The sequence below is a fragment of the Mauremys mutica genome, chromosome 6, assembly GCF_020497125.1.
Source record: "Mauremys mutica isolate MM-2020 ecotype Southern chromosome 6, ASM2049712v1, whole genome shotgun sequence".
Lineage (NCBI taxonomy): Eukaryota > Metazoa > Chordata > Testudines > Geoemydidae > Mauremys > Mauremys mutica.
Genome location: NC_059077.1, coordinates 122,795,016 through 122,816,968, shown reverse-complemented (window position 1 = coordinate 122,816,968; position 21,953 = coordinate 122,795,016). Strand labels below are relative to the sequence as shown.

At 52.9% G+C, this 21,953-nt stretch overlaps 2 protein-coding genes across 2 annotated transcripts in view; one reads left to right on the top strand and one right to left on the bottom strand.

Moving 5' to 3' along the window:
• The window catches only part of LOC123372980 (S-adenosylmethionine synthase-like), a 34,827-nt gene extending 31,486 nt beyond the window's left edge, over positions 1–3,341 (bottom strand). Inside the window, exon 1 of the mRNA XM_045021692.1 lies at positions 3,207–3,341. Within this exon, the coding sequence (XP_044877627.1) occupies positions 3,207–3,279 (73 nt within the window). The 5' untranslated portion in view covers positions 3,280–3,341. The remainder of the gene's footprint in view (positions 1–3,206) is intronic.
• Positions 3,342–13,893: 10,552 nt separating this feature from the next.
• On the top strand, positions 13,894–21,305 carry LOC123373266 (maestro heat-like repeat-containing protein family member 7). The gene is made up of 11 exons (XM_045022165.1): positions 13,894–13,937; positions 14,299–14,430; positions 14,789–14,868; positions 15,157–15,262; positions 15,766–15,861; positions 16,576–16,680; positions 17,032–17,167; positions 17,926–18,020; positions 18,505–18,657; positions 19,475–19,621; positions 20,544–21,305. The coding sequence occupies exons 3-10, from the start codon at positions 14,834–14,836 to the stop codon at positions 19,574–19,576; spliced, it is 828 nt and encodes a 275-aa protein (XP_044878100.1). The 5' UTR covers positions 13,894–13,937; positions 14,299–14,430; positions 14,789–14,833; the 3' UTR covers positions 19,577–19,621; positions 20,544–21,305.
• The last annotated feature ends 648 nt before the right edge of the window (positions 21,306–21,953 follow it).

Sequence of the window (21,953 nt, the reverse complement as noted above, 5' to 3'; positions counted from 1 at the left end):
TAAGGAAATTAATTGCAACCAGGGTTTACATGCCCCTAATATTTGGAGCAAAGCTAACACGTATGCACAGCAACAGTATTTTTTTCTGTGACAGTAAAGCAGTGACTTAAGATTCAGAGGGTGAGCCCAACTGCACCAGAGACTGAGGCCTGGTCTACACTACGTGTTTATACCGAATTTAGCAGCGTTAAACTGATTTAACCCTGCACCCGTCCACACAACGAAGCCCTTTATATCGATATAAAGGGCTCTTAAAACCAATTTCTGTACTCCTCCCTGAAGAGGAGCTACCCACAGTGCAACGCTCCGGAAATCGACGCTAGCCTCGGTACATGAACGCACACCACCGAATTAATGTGCTTAGTGTGGCCGCGTGCACTCGACTTTATACAATCTGTTTTTAAAAAACGGTTTCTGTAAAATCGGAATAATCCTGTAGTGTAGACATACCCTGAAAGTCAGGAAGCATCTGAACTGAGTACACCTCTACCCCGATATAACACAACCCGATATAACACAAATTCGGATATAACGCAGTAAAGCAGCGCTCCGGGGGGGCAGGGCTGCGCGCTCCGGCGGATCAAAGCAAGTTCAATATAACGCGGTTTCACCTTATAATGCGGTTTCACCTATAACACGGTAAGATTTTTTGGCTCCCAAGGACAGCGTTATATCGGGGTAGAGGTGTACCATGCAAACAAAGAAGTATGTATTTATGCTGAAAAAATCTCAATTTGACATGTTAATGTTACTTCCGGTTTTATCTGAATTACTAGAAACATAGGGCCAGATTTTTTAAAGGTATTTAGGTGTCTAAGCACGCAGATAGATGAGCAGTGTGGTTTCTCTAAAGCACCTAGGCACCCAAAGTCTATTGATGCTTCTGAAAAATCTCATTAGGAACCTACCTGCACCTTTAAGCATCTAAATCTCTTTAAAAATCTGGGCCTAATGCTTATCACCATTACTCAAGTTCAAATTAAGAACAGACCAAAATGAAAAGGAAGGGCACCAAGAATTTGTGAGCCACATAAATATAGTGAAGCTTTGGTGTATAATTTTTAAGTCAGCACTCACAGGCTTGTTATGTTAGTGCATATGAGGTACAAGTACAATTCAGTTCAGTGAACAGTTCTGTGGTTGAGTGTTCATATTCTGTAGCTGCAACAGGAAAGTGAATTTCAGTGCTAGTGTGTTTTGATCTTTTCATATTTGCTTTCCATGAATGATCTTGTGCTAACGCTTTAACAATGCAAATACTCATGAAAAATCAAGTAAGTGTGACTGACTATTGATCAAAGACTAATTATTTTCCTTTGCTAGTCAGTTGTAAAACTTACAATTTGCTATTTCCTGCAAGGAAGTTCATGGGCATGGACTTCTGCACCTGTTCAGAGTCTTATTCAGCCTCCATGCTAGTGTACTTACTTGTAGGATCAGAATCTTTGTCAGTTACATAAGTCAATTAGCCAGGGTGAGCTGGCGGACAAGAGATAATCGCTAAGAAGTTAATGAAGATATGACCAAGTTTGAAAATGTTATCTGACATCAATATGTGAAGGTGAAATTCACTCAGTGAATTATTTGCCTCTAATCTGAAGAGATGAAAGAATGTTTTCTAGCTAGCAGCAGACTTTGTTCTTTCAGGATGTTAGATATCCTAAGATGCATTCTACATTGCTATGGAATGAAACAAGACAGACAGCAAGGCCACCAAAAGCTCTGGGGGCCTCATGTTCTCCTCTCTTTATGCAGGAGGAGAAGAGCCAAGAGAGAAAGCAGACTATAGGGAGCAGTGTTTCATGGCTTTCTCCCCACTAGAAGTCTCCATAAACCACGTGCTTTTGTAGCTGTTCCCCCTACTTGCATGTACTGCACACTAAAAACAGCACCTGCCACATAAAGGTGCCACCCTCCGGTGGTTTCCAGGGCTCCCTTTTCCAGGCTAGAGCCCTGTGTGGCATTATTTTTTTAATCCTGCTCTCATCCTGCTCCGCAATACCCACTCCCACCTGATCCCGCATTGTTTCTTGCATTTTTATCCTGCTCCCATCTGTAAAACCCTTAGATCCCACAAATCCCACATGAGAGACAGATTCCCCCATGCTATTAAAAAAAAATCAGTTAATATATTAATGGAATCCAGACAATTTTTACAACAAAAAGAATAAAACAAATCTTGCTTAAACCATGTAGAAAATACTTTAAACCCTGTTATAATAGACATCAAATCTCTTTCTAGCCCTCATTTAAACGTAAGTATTAAAAACCTTTACTACAAAAAAGGAACACTTGCTTTACATCGCTGAAATGCTATTTATGACAAACTGTTGAGAAATTTAGTGTTTTCCCACAAATTACTTCAGTCTTTTTTTTTCTTTTCGCTCACCCAATCCTGCCCACAACAAAGTACATTCTACCCTGCCTTACATTCTGTTACAAAAGGCAGCAGACATCGTTCATGGTATTATCACAACTTTAGCTTTGAGTTTTTTCATCCAAGCATTTAAAAATATAATGCTGCTTTACTCCCAATCTAAGAGACCAAGGCTCCTGTTAAAGACTCAGACTGCCTTGATAAACACTAGGAGCCTCTCTCCCATTAATGAGTCAAGCTCACTTAAGAAGGCTTCCAGATAAATGCGGGGGGGGGGGGGAGCTGTGTGAAAAGCAGTTGAACTTAATAAACAGCAAGTACTGACAACATTTTGCCCTTCAACTGGAGCCCTACTAAGAGGTTAGGATTAGCCTATATGGCTCAAGGCAAGTACAGACTAGTTTTAAGGGGATCAGCATGAGGCATTCAGTCAGAGTGTCTGAAATACAGCTCCAATGGGCATTGCTGCTCATCACCAGTGCACTGAATAATTCAGAAGTCCTGGTGCACTGGACAATTGCTAAACTGAAATTCAGTAACTTCTAGTCTTCTAAGAACACCACATAGAAAATGCTTTTTCCCCCTTGTAAGTCTTGAAAATGAGATTCTATTCAATTTTGATCAAACCTATATGAATTATACTGAATGCTAAACAGAAAGAAGACAAACTTTTCCCAACCGAGCAAATTTGTTGTAAATGACTAAATATACACCGTGGCTGGTTCTTGTTTCTCTCTACTTGGTCAGAAAACCAAACCAGATCAAGTTGCAGATCATGTCCTTCCATGCATCTAGCTGATAAAAGGAAAGACTTGACATTTTTACTTACCAGAATGTCCTTCTGCAACAGACTCCGAGGTAAAGAGAAATATCTTCTCTTTTTTTGAAGTGTTGCTTGACATGCTGTAGTATCTTTAGAGTCTGTAGGAAAGGAAAAACTGCCACAAACTAGATTTCAGAGGACACACAGAGAGAAAGTTGTGGGGAAAAGGTTAACTTATCTACGTAAACAGCGGATGTAATTGTTTCTGTGTGGTCACTAGTCAGAAGTTCAAAAGATTTAGATTGCTCCTAGAGGAAGATACAGAGAACTGCTGCTGACAACAAGGAGGGGATTTTCAGAAGCCTTTTGTGTTTGATGCACTCTTCTCCCATTGACTTCAATGGAAGTTTTAGCAATAACTTCAACAGAAACAGAGTTAGGCCGGTGCTGGGTGCTTTTGCACATCCCTACCCCAACTTTAGGTCCTATTCTTTCCTCTAAAATGGACACAAGTAATATTAAGTGAAACATTTGGAGATTGTAAAGAGGCAGCATGCAGATTTTTTGGTCATGTAAGCATGAGGGGAAAACAGACTTTTCTCTTTGAGCAGTATAGTGTCCAAACGTATTTTGCTTCAATAATGAATTTTATAGAACAATATTCTGTATTTAGGAGGAAAAAAACCCAACCTTTTAAAATTATAAACCCAGTTTTATTCTTTTTCTAATAACGTACAGATGGTAAGTGATGACCCTCTTACCAGTATTGTATTTGAGTCACTGGCTGAGTGAGAAATGAGATGATTGAAAGGTGACGATATACTAGGTTATTTTGGGGTCACTGGGAAAGAGAACTGGCTGAGTATCAGCAATCCCTCAACAATGGGACTGTGACAAAGTGGAGATTTTCCCTTGTTATGTTGTATGTGAGCCTATGTGAGTCTTACTGTTAAGCCTCTGTGAGTTTTACTGTTTTGCATGAATACTGTGTGTACCTCAGTTTCCCTGTGTGCTGCACCAATGCCTAGGTGGTTGGATAAAGGTGTGTGACTGTGGCTGAAACCCTTGGGGGCAGGTACGGCTGCTCCAGCTGCCTGCACGTAGGCTATGGCCGGTGCCCTTTGTAACTTGAGACCCAGGAGAGGGATGCGACCAGGTGACACTTTGCCTGGGAAGCAAAACGAAGACCAGGAGGAGGAGCAACGGGGGTGTCTAAGGTCGGGTCACTGGAAGCTGGGAACTCTGCTTCGTGGGGACTGGAATGGGGAGTCCAGGGTGTCTGGCCTGGGATTCCCCCAAGATGGATTTGGCTGAAAGTCACTGATTTCTGGGCTAAATTCTGTTCTACGCTGTGTTCCTGTCAACTAATAAACCTTCTGTTTTATGCTGGTTGAGAGTCACTGCTGACTGCAGAGTTGGGGTGCAGGGCCCTCTGGCTTTCCCAGGGATCGTGCTGGGCACAATCCCAAGTGGATGCAGAGCACTAGGGGAAAGGTTTCGGAAAAGCCAGCTTTGCTGTTTATCCAAGAGTTCAGAGTATGGGCTGTATGGCTTGTGCTGAAGCCCACGGTCTGTAGCAAGTTCACGACTAGAAATCAATGCCCCTCTGTCCGTTTCACTGCGGGCAGGCAGGTGGGGGTGGAGGGGTTCAAACACGGCTTGGATCAATGCTCTCCATCATAGGCGGCAGGTTTGTATAATTTTTGGTGGGGCCCAAAATGGTGGTACCCCCCCGCTCCCACCCTGTAAGCCGATATAAAATGAAGCTACAATGCGTCAGCGCCACAAGATTACAAGGGTCAATTAAAAGTGGAAAGTCAGAAGCAGCACTTGCCTACTTCAATATACAGTATTATATTTTGTTGCACCTGTTGTGATGAAATGGGAATGTTCTTAATATTTTCTCTGAATACTGTGTGGGTGCCTCAGTTTCCCCTGCAAGATGCCAACTGAAGGTGTTGGGGACAAAGAGATCAGGTGGCCTCCCTGTCCGGAAGAGACACAGAGGCCAGAGGGAGTGTCAGTTTGGAGCTGGCTGGGGAAATGGGGAGAGACCCAGAACTTGGTTCTGGGCTCCCCACCCTCCAAGATGGACCTGACAGAGGGGTTCTGTTTTCTGTACCACCAAGCTCTGTTTAAACTGTGTTCCCGTCATCTAATAAACCTTCTGTTTTACTGTCTGGCTGAGAGTCACATCTGACTGCGGAGTTGGGGTGCAGGGACCTCTGGTTGCCCCAGGACCAGCCTGGGCAGACTCGCTGTGGAAAGTGCATGATGTGGAAGGGCATGCTGAATGCGCTGAGGTCAGACCCAGGAAAGTGTAAGCTTCTTTCCCTGGAGACAGTATGCTCCAAGAGAGGAGGCTCCCCCAGAGTCCTGACTGGCTTTGTATGGAGTTGTTCCAAAGCATCACAGCATTCCCTTCCACACCGTGCACTTCCCAGAAATCCGCACAGGCACTGACACTCCCTCCTCCGGCCTTTGTCTCTTTTCCAGGCATTAGGAGGCCACCCAATCTCTCTGTTCTCCAACACCTTCAGTTGGCACCTTGCAGGGGAAACTGATTTGGGAGAAATGAAGTAAAAGCTGCCCAAACCGAGCTTGAGCACTCCTGAATTTTGAGGTGTTCAAATCTGGAAGGCAGGTGCTGGGGGTGGGAGAGGGCTGTGGGCTCCATGGGGGAGCATGGCAGCAACTGTCTGGAGCTGCACGGAGCCAGACACGCTGGTCTGAGTGGCACAGTAAGCGGTTTGGGGGTTGGAGAAGAGGTAGGGAGTTCCGGGGGGCAGTCAAGGGACAAGGAGCAGGGGGGGTTGGATGGGGCAGAGGTTCGGAGGGTCAGTCAGGGGACAGGCAGCAATTGGATAGGCATGGGAGTCCAGGAGGTTTATCAGGGGACAGGTAGGAGGGTCCTGGGGGGAAGTTGGGTGGGGTCTCAGGAGGGGGCAGTTGGGGACAAGGAGAAGGGAGGCTTAGATAGGGGCTGAGGTCCCAAGGGGCAGTTAGGGGCAGGGGTCTCGGGAGGGGGTAATCGGGGGACAAGGACCAGTGGTGCTTAGATAGGGGGTGGGGGTTCTGAGGGGCAGTTGGGGCAGGGGTCTGGGGAGGGGGCAATCAGTGGCCAGGGGCTGGGATTCAAAGGGCTCTAGGCTGCTGGCAGCTGCGGGGAGCCCAGAGCCCTCTGATTCCCAGCCGTGGCTGGGATTTAAAAGGCTCTGGGCTCCCTGCCGCAGCGGGCAGCCCAGAGCCCTCTGACTCCCGGCCGTGGCTGGGATTTAAAGGGCTCTGGGCTCCCCGCCGCAGCGGGCAGCCCAGAGCCCTCTGATTCCCGGCCGTGGCTGGGATTTAAAAGGCTCTGGGCTCCCCGCCACAGCGGGCAGCCCAGAGCCCTATGACTCCCGGCCGCGGCTGGGATTTAAAGGGCTCTGGGCTCCCCGCCGCAGCGGGCAGCCCAGAGCCCTCTGACTCCCGGCCGCGGCTGGGATTTAAAGGGCTCTGGGCTCCCCGCCGCAGCGGGCAGCCCAGAGCCCTCTGATTCCCGGCCGCTGCTGGGATTTAAAGGGTTCTGGGCTCCCCGCCGCAGCGGGCAGCCCAGAGCCCTCTGATTCCCGGCCGCGGCTGGGATTTAAAGGGTTCTGGGCTCCCCGCCGCAGCGGGCAGCCCAGAGCCCTCTGATTCCCGGCCGCGGCTGGGATTTAAAGGGCTCTGGGCTCCCCGCCCCTGCGGGCAGCCCGGAGCCCTCTGACTCCTGGCTGCGGCTGGGATTTAAAAGGCTCTGGGCTCCCCGCCGCAGCGGGCAGCCCAGAGCCCTCTGATTTCCAGCTGCCGGCTGGGATTTAAAAGGCTCTGGGCTCGCGGCGGCTGCCGGCAGCCCAGAGCAGGGGAGAAAACTAGCTCCAAATATTGCTGGAGCAGAGCCCCTGACTGTGAATATTCCTGGGGCTAAAGCCCCAGGAGCCCATATAAGTTGGCGCCCATGCTCTCCATCCTAGCTCAGGCTTTGGTTGGTTTCCTTCATTTCTCCCCCAGTCCTGGTAGCTTATTCTGGGAAGTTTCTCAGGCAGCAGGAATTCTCCATGGCCTTTCAGGAGAACTGGGAGTGCAAACCTGCTCGGGCCTCCATAATAGCCAGGTCCCTACCAAATTCAGGGCTCACTGGTTTACAAACCCTCTGGCCTTGAAATTGACCGACGTCACCATTTCAGATGGTTTCCACCTGATATTTCCTGGTATTGTAACCATGGGGGTCCCGACCAAACTGGGAGAATGGGGGAGTTCAGAGGTTGTTGGGGGGGGGGGTCACAGCATTGCCACCCTCACTTGTGTGCTGCCTTCAGACCTGGACTCCAAGGGCAGCAGCCAGCAACCTTTCTGAAGCTAGAGGAGGTTCCCAGATGTGCAGGTGGGTCCCTGCTGTTGGCAGCACCTCAGCTCCTACCTACTACTTGGGAGCACCTCGGCTCCTACCATTTTCGGGGCATCCAGAGAAATGGACCCCTGAGCCCCAGAAGGAACTGCAAGGGAAGCCCCGAGCCCCTGCTGCAGAGGCCGGGCAGAAGCCCTGAGCCCAGGCACCCTGAGCGCCAGCAGGAGTGGGGAGGGGCATGAAAGTCCTGAGCCCAGTGCCCCAGCACTGGCTGCAGCCACAGGGGGCCAGAAGCTCTGAGTCCGGGCACCCAGAGACGTGACTGGAGCAGAAGCCGCCAAGGCCAAAGCCCTGAGCCCAACGCCGGGCTGATGCAGCGCACTCACTTATGCATTGCCTCTGCAGGTGCGTCTGATATCCCCGCGGAGAGGAAGTCCTGTCCCCAGCCGGGCAGAGAAACAGCTAGGAGGCCCCTACTGGGTTCTCCTGTCTGGGGGGTCCAGCAGGACAGGGAGATTGCATTTCATGGGGCAGGGCTAATTCGATCTAGCCAAAAAAGGCACAACAAGAACCAACAGCTGCCAGCTGAAGCCAGAGAAATTCAAATGAGACGTAGGTACACATTTTTGACAGTGAGGGAGACTAGCCACTGGAACAGATTACCCAGGGGAGAGGTGGAGTCTCTGTTTCCTGGTGTCCTACCATCATAACTGGTTGGGAAGGTGCCTTTTTGTGAATTACAAGCAATTGGGCTTCATATGGTGCAAAGTGTGTGAAATTTCATAACCTGTGAAATAGAGGCCAGATTAGGAGATTGAATTGTTTCATAACTTCTAGGAAAAGCTCAGTGTGGGGTGCGGAACAGACTCTGCTGTTTTACTGGGTGGCCTGCTTGCTCCCCAGAATCAGTAATGAGCAAGTGGGGTGATCCGGGGTGCAGCTCAAACATCCAGCTGGGCTGGCCAGGGGCAGACATCAGGCCTGCCAGGGAAAGGTGGGTGTGGCAGTGACTTCACAAAGGCCTTTGGCAGGAACTCAGCCTATTGGGCAAAGATGATGAGGCGTCTGTGACCTCACAGAGCTCCCTTGCCAACAGCCAGGCAGGACAGGGATGCGGGGCAGGGGGAACCTCGCAGAGCCCTGTAGCCTAGCTGCAGCAAGCCTCCATCTCGCGGTCTCTCGCTGAGGACCAAGAGACATTGGTGTAGAGGAGATTCTGTGCGTGTGTTTTTCATATCTGTGTGGATTTGTTTCAAAGACATTGTCATCTCTGTAGAAGGTAAGAAAAAATATAGGCTCTAAGTACAGGATAGGGGACTCTATCCTAGCAGATTCAAAGGCATCACCACCCTCCTAGTGAAAAAGTTTTTACTAATATCCAAGCCTTCCACACTGCAACTTGAGATCATTGCTCCTTGTTCTGTCATCTGCCAGCTCTAAGATTTCATGACAATCAATCTTTCATTAGGAAAATAATTCAAAAATACAAATACAAAAAACTTTGAGTGAAATCAACCCATCCTGATCTTTAGTGTCTGGGAGTGTGGGCCTTGGGGGGCCAGACTGAGACCCTCATGGGCTAGTAACACCCAGGAAGCCAGTAAAATAATTCCAGTTCTCTTAGCATCCAAGCCTCCCTAACCAAAGGAACACCTGAGAGCTGCGGGAGACAGAGGGGTGCTGAGAAAGTCTAACTCATGACTGAAAATACAGAGAGGTGTTATTGGCTTTGGTTGGGGGACAAGTAACAAATCCGTTGGGATTCTTACCCCAAACAACAATCGCCCATTGTCCTTTAGCGCACGACGGTCGTAACATGCCTGACTTGCTCAAATCTCTCTCCTGCTAGGACTGAGAGAATTTTCTCCATCCCCCATGATACCGAGGGAAAGAGAAAAGAAGTGACCTCTCTTTGGTCACACAGCAAGGTCATGCCAGAGCTAGAAAGAGAAGCATAAGAAAGAAGTTGTATCAAAATATTTTTCATTTCAAACTAACAGATTTCTTAAACAAAGGCAATTTGATGTGTGGTTAGTGAAGTGAAATGATACATTCTTGTCTCCACGAGTTTCTAGATTGATGAACCAGTAGATCTATCCCCTAGTGTTCATCCCTAGATTGAGGGAGGAAAACAAGTTTGCCTGTTTTGTGAATTCCCAATGGCTTTCTTGAATTTCAACAAACTAGTCGATTGAACTGAACGATTTGAATAAACTGAAAGGAAGACAATATTTTCTGCACCTTTCAAGGAAGCTACTGCTGCCCAAAGCTGGGTTAGCATTTCAGCTAACTTTGCTTCCAGGGCCTTAGCTATCACATAAGTGGTGCAACTGTCTGAAAAGCTTGGCAGTGAACATGTTCTACTGAATGTTATTTTTTCTCTTCTATTTAAATTATTTAAAAGATTGTCATAAATTTGGCCCTTATCAGAGGTTGTCAATTTCCAATGTAATTATGACAGTGAGGGAGACTAGCCACTGGAACAAATTACCCAGGGGAGAGGGGGAGTCTCTGTTTCCTGGTGTCCTACCATTATAACTGGTTGGGAAGGTGCCTTTTAGTGAATTACAAGCAATTGGGCTCAATAGGGTGCTAAGAGTGTGAAATTTCATAGCCCGTGAAATAAAGGCCACATTAGGAGACTGAATTGTTTCACAACTGATGCCTCTATGAAAAGCTCAGTGTGGGGTGCGGAACAGACTCTGCTGTTTTACTGGGTAGCCTGCTTGCTCCCCAGATTCAATATTGAGCAAGTGGGGTGATCCGGGCTGCAGCTCAAACATCCAGCTGGGCTGGCCAGGGGCAGATGTCAGGCCTGCCAGGGAAAGGTAGGTGCGGCAGTGACTTCACAAAAGCTTTTGGCAGGAACTCAGCCCATTGAGCAAAGACAATTAGTTGGGAATTGGTCCTGCTTTGAGCAGGGGGTTGGACTAGATACCTCCTGAGGTCCCTTCCAACCCTGATAGTCTATGATTCTATGAGTGAGGCGTCTGTGACCTCACAGAGCTCCCTTGCCAACAGCCAGGCAGGACAGAGATGCGGGGCAGGGGGAACCTCGCAGAGCCCTGTACCCTTGCTGCAGCAAGCCTCCATATTCCCGTTACCAGATAAAGGTTATGAGCAGACAATGGCTGGAAGTTGAAGCTAGACCAATACACACTGGAAATAAGGCGAGGAGCATTTTTAACATCAGAGTTTGGAGCAATTCACTGAGGGTTGTGCTGGATTTTCCATAACTGGCCTATTTCAAAATCAAGCTTGGGTGTTTTACTAAAAATCTGCTCTAATTCCTGTGGGAATTATTTTGAGGCACATTCTGTGGCCGAAGTGAAAGATAAAGTCAGACGACAGTGGTGTCCTCTGGGCTTGGAATTAATCTGTGACTCGCTGGGAGCGTTTGGAATGTGACCATTTTGCTTCCCTCTTCCTCCTTCCCTCTTGTCCCTTCTTCTCCATTGGAAAACGGGCCACCAGAAAAGCCTGATTTCCACCCTGTGCCCCTTCCATTCGTGCTGTAAGCTGAAGGGCATTGTGACTTGAGAGTGAATTCAGCCAGTCAGTGCTAACTCTCCACAGGTGATTTGCATAAGTCAGTAAATGAGCCTGCAGGTTTCCGTGGGAGCGATGCCCAAGGCAGGGCTCAGGCTTCAGATTTATGCTCAGGGTTAGTGGAGTCAGGGAGCGACAGGTGGCTGAGTTACCTCTGGAGTCACAATGTTACTGCTCAGGTTCCTCTGTCTGTTGCACCACCTGGGCAGTGACTGTCAAGGGGAAGGTTTTGTGGATTTGAAACTTAGAAACCAGGAAGCGCAGGAGAGGACTGGCTTAGAGAGTTTGGCAGTAAAATGTAGGTTTTGTGGCAATATCCTCTGCAATTGCTACTGGATCCGGGACGGAGACAGCATTCCTGCCCCTCCCACCACCTCTTAGCTGGGCCTACATAAAAGAGACTAGCTAGAGTTTTGCACACTTGTTTGTTTGAGACTGAGCAAATAAGGCCCAACAAATTACTGCTAGGATGAATTTTGCTGCCTCCTCTCCTTGACTAAAATACAAGCAGTTTCTGATTCTCTCAGATGAAGTAGTTCTTCTAAAATCAAGGGCAAGACCAATCAATGGCTTTTTCACAACCCAACCCCCCCCCCCCCAAGAGATTTTTTTTTAATTTAAACTGGGTTTTTAAAATGTATATTGAAAGTTTTTTTTTTAATCTATCAAGTATAAAATTTGAAACGATGACAAGTGATGTTAAGGCCTCTAGTTGCTCCAGCCTCTTAAAGTAATTTAAATAAATACCTATATGAAGAAGTCCATGTTTGCTGCCAAGTGTCAGAAGATGTCAAAGCACTGAACTGTTGGAAGTCATTGCCTAAGCACCTGGGGGTCCAGAAGTTATTGAAACACTCAGCCAGATTTTGGCAGCACTAGCCTCTTCTGCAGGTGCAGAAAGAATATTTTCTTCATTCCAGTTGATGCAGCTACTTCATTCAAATGTAAGAAACTGATTGGGAGTTGAAAAAGGATGAAGGCTTCTTTTCCTCTTGTAATATATGAATAAACGCTAGAGAGGAGGAGATGTGAGCTACTACTTCTAAAATCTGAAAGGACGTTATGAGCAGGAACAATCAGTTCAGTGCATGAACTAGAGATACTTCTTTACCTCAGTTTGTTTGAAATGAAAACAAATGGTTCAGTCAACCTTTTTGTTTGTATGTATCCTGCAAAACCAGCAAGTCAACATGTTTGAATGGATCCCTATTCCTAGCATCATAGAAGGCTAGGGCTGGAACAGACCTCAGGAGGTATCTAGTCCAACCCCCCTGCTCAAAGCAGGACCAACCCCAACTTCATCATCCCAGCCAGGGCTTTGTCAAGCTGACCTTTAAAAACTTGTAAGGATGGAGATTGCAACACCTCCCTAGGGAACCCATTCCAGGGCTTCACCACCCTCCTAGTGAACTAATATCCAAGCTAAGCCTTCCACAGTGCAACTTGAGACCATTGCTCCGTGTTCTGTCATCAGCCACCACTAAGAATGTCATGAGAATCAATCCCTCATTAGGAAAATAACTCAAAAATACAACTACAAAACATTTGGAATGAAATCAATCCACCCTGACCTGTAGTGTCTGGGGGTGTGGCCTCTGAGGCTAGACTGAGACTCTCATTGGCTAGAACCACCCAGTGAGCCAGTAACAATATCCAGTCCTGTTACCGTCCAAGCCACCGCAATCCAAGGAACAGCTGAGGGCTGTGGGAGGCAGGGGTGCTGAGAAGGTCTAACTCATGACTGCCAACCCAGAGATGTGTTATTGGCTTTGGATGGGGGACAAGGAGCAAATCCGTCAGTCACTACAACAGGTCCCACTCGGAGCCAGGGAGACTGGGAATCGAGTCCTGCTGGCACTTCCCAGCTCTGGCTTTCTGGAGGAGGAGGAAGCTCCCCTAGCTGACCCTGAGGCACCTTCTGGGCCGAAACGGAGGTGGCCCCGGGTTCAGCTGTGGAGGAGAGAGCCAGGAGAGGGCAGGAGCCGGGGAAGGCAGCTCTGGGGCTTCCTTTGCAGGAAGCCAAGGAGCCAGGAGCTGTGCCCCAGGGCCCAGCAGGAGCCGCCAACCACCATGGCAACTGAGGAGCCCTGCGCCAGCCCCACCCTGGCCCCCGAGGAGCCTCCCGCCAGTACCACCCTGGCCCCCGAGGAGCCTCCTGCCAGCCCCACCCTGGCTCCGGAGGAGCCTCCCGCCAGCCCCACCCTGGCACCTGTGGCTCCTCCTCCCAGCCCAGAGCAGGAGTTGAGCGACTGTGGCGCGACAAACACCAGCAGCTCTGTATTCTCCTGCGGGGCCAGCAGCTCCTCCGTGGGGTCTGGCAGCCCTGTGTTTCTAGGCTCCCTCTTTGGAGGTGAGGGGAGACCCAGGGGAAAGGGAGGAGGACTGGGGCGGTGGGGGACTAGTAACACCCTGTGCCCATCGGCTCGCCAAGGCGCCGGGACTGACCCACATGAGCCCCACTAACACCAGTGGGGGTGGCACAGCCATGCCCCATGGCAGGGTATGCTGGGCGGAGTCAGGGAGCTCCAGCCTCCCCTGATCATGTTGTGGGGGGCTGACTACCACGGGGCCCTGAGGCTGATGGGGCTGAGGGCATCTCTGGGAGGGGCAGGGTGGGGCCCTCACCGCCATGGGGCTCCTTACAGAGAAAGGGGAAACATGGAGCCTTCTCTGTCCACTGCATCCCCCCAGCAGCAGAAGGGATTAAATTTTCTCCTTCCCTCCCTGGTGCAGACACCCCCAGTGCCCAGGTGACGTGGCCTGAGGAGGAGGAGGAGGAGGAGCAGGAGGAGGAGGAAGAGGAAGAAGAGGAGGAGGAGGAGGAGGAGGAGGATTTGTCCCCCATCTTGGTGATCCAGCAGCACCTCCAGGGCAGAGCTGAGGTACAAAAATCCTCCAGCTGCGCTGCCACCGAGTCTGTCCTGCTCCTTGTTCCATCCCCGCCCAGGCAGGGGGGCATGTCCCAGAGAATCCCTCACCCGCAATGGGGGGACACAGCTCCTCTGTTATCTGGCACCCCAAAGTGGGGACATTTGTCCCACATAGGCCAAGGTTTCCGCTCCCCGCAGACACTATTCCAGTTCCAACCCCATGTCTGTGCAGGGTGATACTGGTTTCGGGAAGGGGGCGGCTTTCCTGTCCAACCCCATGGAGGTCCTGAGCCCTGGAGCTGGTTTGGGTTGGGCGGGGAGGTCCCTATGTAACAGGCTCTCTCTCTCTCTCTCTCCCCCACCCCACTCCTAGCTGGTGGCGGACAGGGCCAAACAGCTCCGCTTCCTCCAGGCTGTGCCGCGTCTCTGCTTCTCGGCACACAAGTGGGGGCGGGACACCCTGGAGCCCCCGGTCTCCAAAGCGGCCCTCGTGGAGAGCATTGCGGTGAGTGGGACCCCGTGCTCGGCCCCTGGGGCGAGGGAGCCAGACATGGGAGGAAGCATTAGTGGGGCCGGAGCGGGACGCAGAAGACAGGGGTTCCTGGGGCGGAGGGCTGGGGAGCAGGGAAGGGGAGAATTGTGACACTGATGGGGAGCTGGCCGTGCGGGAGGGGAGGGTGGAGTTGGGGGGGAGAGGGGGAAGGAAGTTTGATGGATGGGAGGAATGGGGGGGCCCAGCTGGTTGGGGGTGGGGGTGACACTGGCTGTTTCTGCAGAGCACTTTGGGCTCCTCCCGGGGAAGTGCCAGTGCGTCTGCAGGGCCTGAGTCTCACATGCAGTTTAGTTTCCTTGGGGTCTCCCAGGAGCTGATTGAAAATCTCCCTGGTCCGTCAGAGCCAAGCTCCATCATGCCCAGCTCCATGGCCGCAGTTTGCAGCCTCAGGTACCAGGACCCTCCCGTCCAGCTGCCCTAACCCTGGTGCTGACCGGGCCCAGAGCCGGGAGTCACAGCTCCTCCCCCGCCTAGGTTCCACCCGGCTGTGGCTGTTCCCATCCCCCAGCAGAGGAGGCGGGAGCGTCCCCTCTTTCCTGTCCCGGGGTTGATTTCACTCCAGGAACGTTACAGCGGCCGTAGGGAGGGGATCACTGCGGGGGAGGGGGTCATGTCCATGGCAGTGCCAGCGCCACGCTGGTGCTGCAAAGTGTAACATGGGCTCCTCTCTCCTGCCAGCAAACTGAAGCCACTGCTTGCCCTGGAGCTAGAATCTCGCCTCCTGCGGGCTTTTCTGAACAGGATGTGCAGCCTGGGCACTGGGCAGGACACCACACACTTCCGGGTAGGTCCTGATCCTACTTCTCTGGCCCAGGAGCAGGAGCAGGCTCTGGCCCTGCTCCCTCGCTTTGATGGAGCTGCTGAGAATAGGGGAGGGGTGGGCAGAGCTGGGAACAGGCCCAGGACAAACTGGCAGGGGGGACCCCTTCCCTCCAGAGGGGATTGCGTTACCCCTCCATGGCTGATCCCAGCCTTCCCTCCTCTCCTCATTCTCTGATTTCCTGCCTGGACTCTCCTGGGGATCCTACCTCCCACCCATTGCAGTTTGGCTGGCCCATACTCTGCTGGGTACCAGGCCCTGCACAGAGAACTGCTAAGAGCAAGGATTGACGAGGCAGCAGGCATCCGGCCATGAACTCTTGCTAAGTGTCCCTGGAGTGATGTGAATGGGAGAGGCCAGGATGTGCCTTTTGAGTCTTGCCAGGGCTCCTGGAGAATCCTCCTAATTGTCCCCTGACTGGTGTAGCCCCATGTACCATGACTGACGGGTGATCCCTCTTCTTGCAGGCTCTGTACATCAACTATTCGCAGAGCCTGGACATCTTGCTCAGGGGCCTTCTGACAGAGACCCCCACCGTGGAGAAGCTGCAGCACCTCCTGGAGGTGAGTAGAATGGACGGTCTGGGGTGGAATTGCCCCTGAACGCTGTGGGAGGGCAGCAAAGGAGAGACTAGAAGAGCCACGTTTCCATTGTGTCCTCCCAGCTTGGACCCAGCCGGCCACACTTTCCCAGAGCTGCCAGTGCAGGGGGAAGGAGCTGGGACTATGAGTCAGAGCTCTGCACGGTTGCATTAAGCACTAACAGTGAGCACCAGGCCTGGCTGGGGCCTGAGAGACTGAAACCTCCGTGAGATGCAGGACATGGGCCTCAGAGAAAAGTCACTGGCTCCTCTCTAGGGAGACCCTGAGATACAGGAGGAGCCTCAGGGAATCAGCTCTTATGTCCTAGGGACACTGCAGTTCCCGGAGGGATTGTCCTCAGGGCTGTTCCATTCATCGTACCGAGGCCTTTGCAAGTTGGGTCTGGGGTCCGGGGTCCAGGGCATGTGCCTTGATCCTGACGTGCTGTTCATGGATCAGGGGTTCAGAGCAAATAGACCAGCCCCAAGACTGACCATTGTCCCAGCCTGGAGAGACAAGCAGCTTGTGCCCAGCAAGACGTGGGCAGTGTCCTGAACCCCCTTTTCAAACTCTGCGACCAGGGCTCGGCTACTCCACCCTGAGCACAAAGTCTGAGCCCCTTGGGGAGGGGGAGAGGCTGGTTTGTAGAGCATATACGCCTGCCCGCTGACCCTCCTCTGCCTCCTTCTCCTGCAGCAAGTCCATCCCTCTCTCCTGTCAAACAACACCCAGGAGAGAGCCAGGGCCGCCCAGACCAGCGCGGCCCTGCTCCAGTTTGCCACCTCCCTGCCTGGATTTGACGTAAGTGACCTCTGACCCCAGCGTCCTGCAGAGTCAAGTTCCTCATCCCCTGGCTAATTGGTCCCCCCCTGGGTGCGTAAGGGACTGCGTTCCATAGGCCGCTGGCTGGCAAGGTCGTGCCTGGCCTCAGGGCCCTTGTTATTCTGGAGCAGCGAGGCAGCGACTGCTCAGCGAGGGCCCTTACCCTGCTCCCTTTGCTCCAAGCTCCCTTAGGGGCAGAGAGGAAGAGGGCTGTCGCTCCTCTCCCCCAGCGCCTCCTACAGAGGGGTGGGAGCAGAGCTCAGGTCCAGGGGCGCTGGGGAGCTGAAGGGAGAATGTTGATGGATTCCCCTCTCCTCTTCCTGCCACCAGACCTCCTCCGCCTTCTCCAAGGCAGGTGAATTCGTGCTGCAGCTGGGTCTCTGTGTATCCCACCCAGCCAGTGACATCAGTCGGCAAGCCAGGGGTGGGATCTATTGGCTGCACAGGCTCCTGCTCCAGAAGAGGGGTAAGAAACCCAGCTGGGCAATGGGACCCCATGGAAACGAGCCTCTGGGAGACTAGCTCCAGCTGGCCATTGGGACGCCTCCAGAACTAAGGCCTCTCTGCTTAGACCCGCTGTAGCGGGGAAGAGGAACCCCAATAGAAACAAGGCCCCTCCTTTGAGACTCCCTCTGCTGGGCAGTGGGACCCTACAGAAAGAAGCCCCCTCCTCTGAGACCGACCCCAGCTTAGATGGTGACTCTTTCTCTCCCTCTCTCTCTGAATTAGGGAGATGAGTGTGAAAGTGCCAAGGAAATTGGCTGCTTTATCTCAGAGCCCGGCTCTGTCCCCCAGCCCAGGGAAATCAGCCCACCCAGTACGGGGCAGCCAGCTCGTGAGGGGACAGGAACGGAGCTATTGAGACACATGGAGGGAAAGAGCCCATCCTGAGGGCAGGGGCAGGAGCAGGCACCACAGGGGCGGACACAAAGCTTGTAGGGTGTCACCAGTCGGGTAGCCAGGGCCAGATCCTGACTTCAGTGGGTGTGGGGGGTTCTCAGTATTAGACACCCCCATGAACAGGCACCCACTCCCAGAGCACAATGACTGTAAGGGTCACATGATTACTGTGATGGCTGAAACAAATCCCCCTTCTGGTACTAACCCTGCGATTCCATTGGGCCGCGGATGCCACGAGGAGCCTGGCCAGTGTGCACCCAGAAGGAAAGAGGCACTGAAAGCAGAAGGCCAAACCTCCCCAATGGGTGTGTCTTTCTCCCCCAGGGCTCAACACCAGAGAGGCCCCAGACCTGTGGTGCTGGGATGGGCTCCATGACCCTGAGCGCCTGGGGTATAGAAACCTGGCCAGGGTGGGAGAGGTAAGGATTCTCGGCCGGTGCATTGCAGCAGCTCAGGTGTGGAGCTGTCTCCCCCTGCAGTGAGTGTGTCATGGACACAGGGCAAGAGCCTGCTCCTTATTTCCACAGAGTATGTGAGGCTCCTGGGAATGTCCGTGGGGTGAGGTGTGGGACTGAACCAGATCTAAAAGACCCCGAACCTCTAGCGGGTGAGCTGCAGGAGCTATCGTTGATGGGAGCAGCAGGGGTCCTGGGTTGTCTGTGTGTGCTGGGTTCCAGAGCGCGCAGACATATTCCCAGCATCTCATGGCACCTGCGGTGAATCCTGCTCCAGAAAGAGCTATTTGAGGCCTCAGTGCCTGCAGCCTCCTACTGAAGGGGGTTCCTGGTCCATGGGACCCCAAAGGTTGGCTGCCCCAGGACTCTTCTCCACCTTGTGAGACACTCAAGGGATTTGGAGCCTGGTTCTGGGCCATTGTAAGGGCTCTGGTTCTTTTGGTTTTAGGTCTTTGGTGAGCTCTTCACGGAGGAGCAGAAAAGATCTTTCCTCCAGGCGGGGCTGCTGGCCATCCACGACCCCCTACTCCGTGTCAGCCAGGCTGGCCTGGTGCTGACCTATTCCATCTTGGGGGAAGCCGGCCAGCTGCTAGAGGACGAGGTAACCAAAGAGGGGTCACCTGGGGAGAGACCCCCATGGCCTTCCACCTCCAGGCCATTGAAAATCACTCCCATCCCATCCCCATGCGCTGACCAGGGAGCAAGGAGAGGATGACCCCAGGCAGGTGCCATTGGTCGGTGCCAGCTTGTCCCCTGAGCAGCTCAAAGCAGGGCAGACCCAGCTCTCCAGCAAGGCTATTTCCTAACAGGCGTCACATCAACACGACACACTGCCATTGCTCATGCTAGGGGCTGCCAACTCCCCTAGCCACATCTGTGAGCCTTTTATCCCCCTCCGGGCCTCAGGCCGGTTCCTAGAGCTCTGGTATTGTGTTATCCCAGCCCCCACCTGCTCTGGGAGAACTGGAGGAGTCAGTCAGCAGAGGCTGCTTAAGTGCCCCATTCACCAGAGCCACTGCCCATGGCATCACGTTAAGGACATGGGGATCCCTTGGGGAAAGGTGTCCACTTCCTCTCACCCCCCGGCACTACTGCCCAAAGCCTCCCAGCCCCTCAGCTGGAGGGGGCGAGGGTGGCTGAGGGGACTCTGGGGAGCGGAGCTGAATCCCCAGATGGGTTGGGAGGTAGAATAGCTCTCAGGGGGGGACTGAGAGGAGTGAGGGCAGGAGTTCATTCCACAACGGTGGGAGAGGGGATGGAAGTCACTAGAGAAGAGAGAAGATCTTGTCTTGGGGGTTGGGCGGGGGAATCCGTCCCTCAGACGTGGGGAAGAAATGTTGCTGGCTCCCGGTGCCGTTAATACCCTTCGTTCTCGTGGGTGTCGGAGTCTCTGATTGATCCTTGTTCCCTTGCAACAGGGGGACATCACAGCCAACATAATGGTCCAACTATTTAATATCAGGGTCTTGGGCCAGGTGCCCGACGCCCTGCAGGGGCTGTGCTCCGTGGGGCAGCATTGAAGACCCCCCCCTCTTCGCATGACCAGCTCCCACCCCCTGCCGCAGGTACTGCTCTATCTCACTGTGCCTGGGGGGAAGGGCTGGGGGGAGCAGCCATAGAGCCCACAGCACAAAGAAACCAAGGCCGAGCGCCTCACTCTGAACATCCTGCCCCACCCCGACCCCTGGGGCTGGGGCCAGGCCAGATACTAGTTCGGAAGAATCAGGCTGTGGGGCTGGCCCAGAAGTAAGAGCATCCGCAGAGCCAGGGGTTATGCTCAATAGCCATTGCAGTCTGGGAGGGGTGGCCTGACATGGAGCCCCTCCCCTATTGTCACTGCTCAGACCCTCCCATGGCCCCTGTCATCCCTGATGTAGTGAATGTCCGACCATCCCCCACCTGGGGCCCAATCCACCCACCTGGTATCTGACCCCTTCCCAGCCAGGAATGAAACTCCCCCCGAACACCCTGGGGCAGGGGAGGAGCCTCCCCGTCTGGCAGGTGGGAACTGAGACGCAGAGGAAGGGCTGTGGGCCTGGTCACACAATCCTGGGAAGTGGACTGGGTCCTGGCCTAGAGCCTTTCCCCCAGGGGCACCTTCGCTTCTGCCCTTTATTCTCCCCTCCGGCCAGGGGGTCTGTGAGTGTGAAATGAACAGGGAGGGTGACGGGGTCCTGGCACAAAGCCTGGATGGGAGCTCCCCTTGGCTTGGTCCCCAGGCTCAGAGACATCTTTGTCATCCTGCTGTCCTTCTGTTATTGCTAGGAAGGGAGTCCCCAGATGAGGGGTCTCCAGGGCTCCAGTAAGTCATCCTCATTCCCGCCCGCATGTACCCCCTGCCCTGCCCTGCCCTGCCCACTGGTTTCTCGCTGTTGACTCTGGCTGGACTCTTGACTCCGGTCTCTGGCTATGACTTTGGCATGACCCTTCTTGGCTCCAGATTTGGGTTCTGAACCCCGGCTCAGTTTTCTCCTTGCCTTTCTCTAGACTCGCTCCAGGCCCTCCACCCACCCACTCCAACACTGCCTCCTCCTCCTCCTGATCTTCCCCAACCCCTCCGATTTCGACTACACGGATTCGACCTTTGCATGGATACGGACTTTGGCTTGTACTTCTGACCACCCGGCTTCGACCTGTGGCCTGGACATGGACATTGGCTCCAGTTCTGCCTGGACATACTCAACACCCGGCAGCAGTAGAAAGGCCCCACCATTAATCAAAGCCTAACCCCGCCCCATGACCCCTTAGTCCCTCCCACCTGTCTCCAGAAGTCCCGCCCCATGGGGGTATTTCTTCGTGGTCAAGGCGGCCACATGACTGGAAGCCAGGTGTGTCATGTGACCCCTCTAAGAACTCCTCCCACCACCCTCTACCAATCAGGATGGGTTTCATCCTGGAAGGACCACCCCAAGAGGAGATTTGACCAATCAGGGCGAGCTCTGGGGTGGGAGGGTGACCCGTCCCGACATGGGTCTTGTGACCCCTCTAGGAACTCCTCTCACTGCCCTCGACCAATTAGGATCGGTTTTGTCCTGACAGGACCACCCCAAGAGGAGATTCTGACCAATCAGGGTGAGTTCTGGGGCAGGGTGACCCGTCCAGAAGTGGGCTGTTTGACCCCACTAAGAACTCCTCCCAGGGCCCTCTGCCAATCAGAGTGCAGCACCCTCACCTCATAAGTCCCAGTGCTGGACGGATGAGGCCATCTCTTACCAAGGACACATGGTTTAGAAATCGTGGGAAGGCTGCTGAGAGGAAAAGACGGTTACTCACCGTTGTAACTGTTGTTCTTCGAGATGTGTTGCTCCTATCCATTCCAGTTAGGTGTGTGTGCGCCGCATGCACGTTCGTCGGAAGATTTTTACCCTAGCAACACTCGGTGGGTCGGCTGGGCGCCCCCTGGAGTGGTGCCGCTATGGCGCAGGATATATACCCCTGCCGACCCATCCGCCCCTCAGTTCCTTCTTGCCGGCTACTACGACAGTGGGGAAGGAGTGTGGGTCTGAAATGGATAGGAGCAACACATCTCGAAGAACAACAGTTACAACGGTGAGTAACCGTCTTTTCTTCTTTGAGTGATTGCTCCTATGCATTCCAGTTAGGTGATTCCCAAGCCTTACGTAGGCGGTGGGGTCGGAGTTAGATGTTGCAGAATGCAAAACTGCTGAGCCAAAGGCTGCATCAGCTCTGGACTCTTGGACCAATGAGGCAAAGGTGTGGACCGAGGACCAGGTAGTTGCACGACACATCCCCTGAAAGGGTATGTGAGCCAGGAAGGCAGCAGAGAAGCCTGAGCCCTGGTGGAATGTGCAGTAAGGTGGCTCTATGGAACATGGGCCAAAACACAGGAGGAGCGGATGCACAATGTCATTGAAGATGAAATCCTCTAGGAGGAGA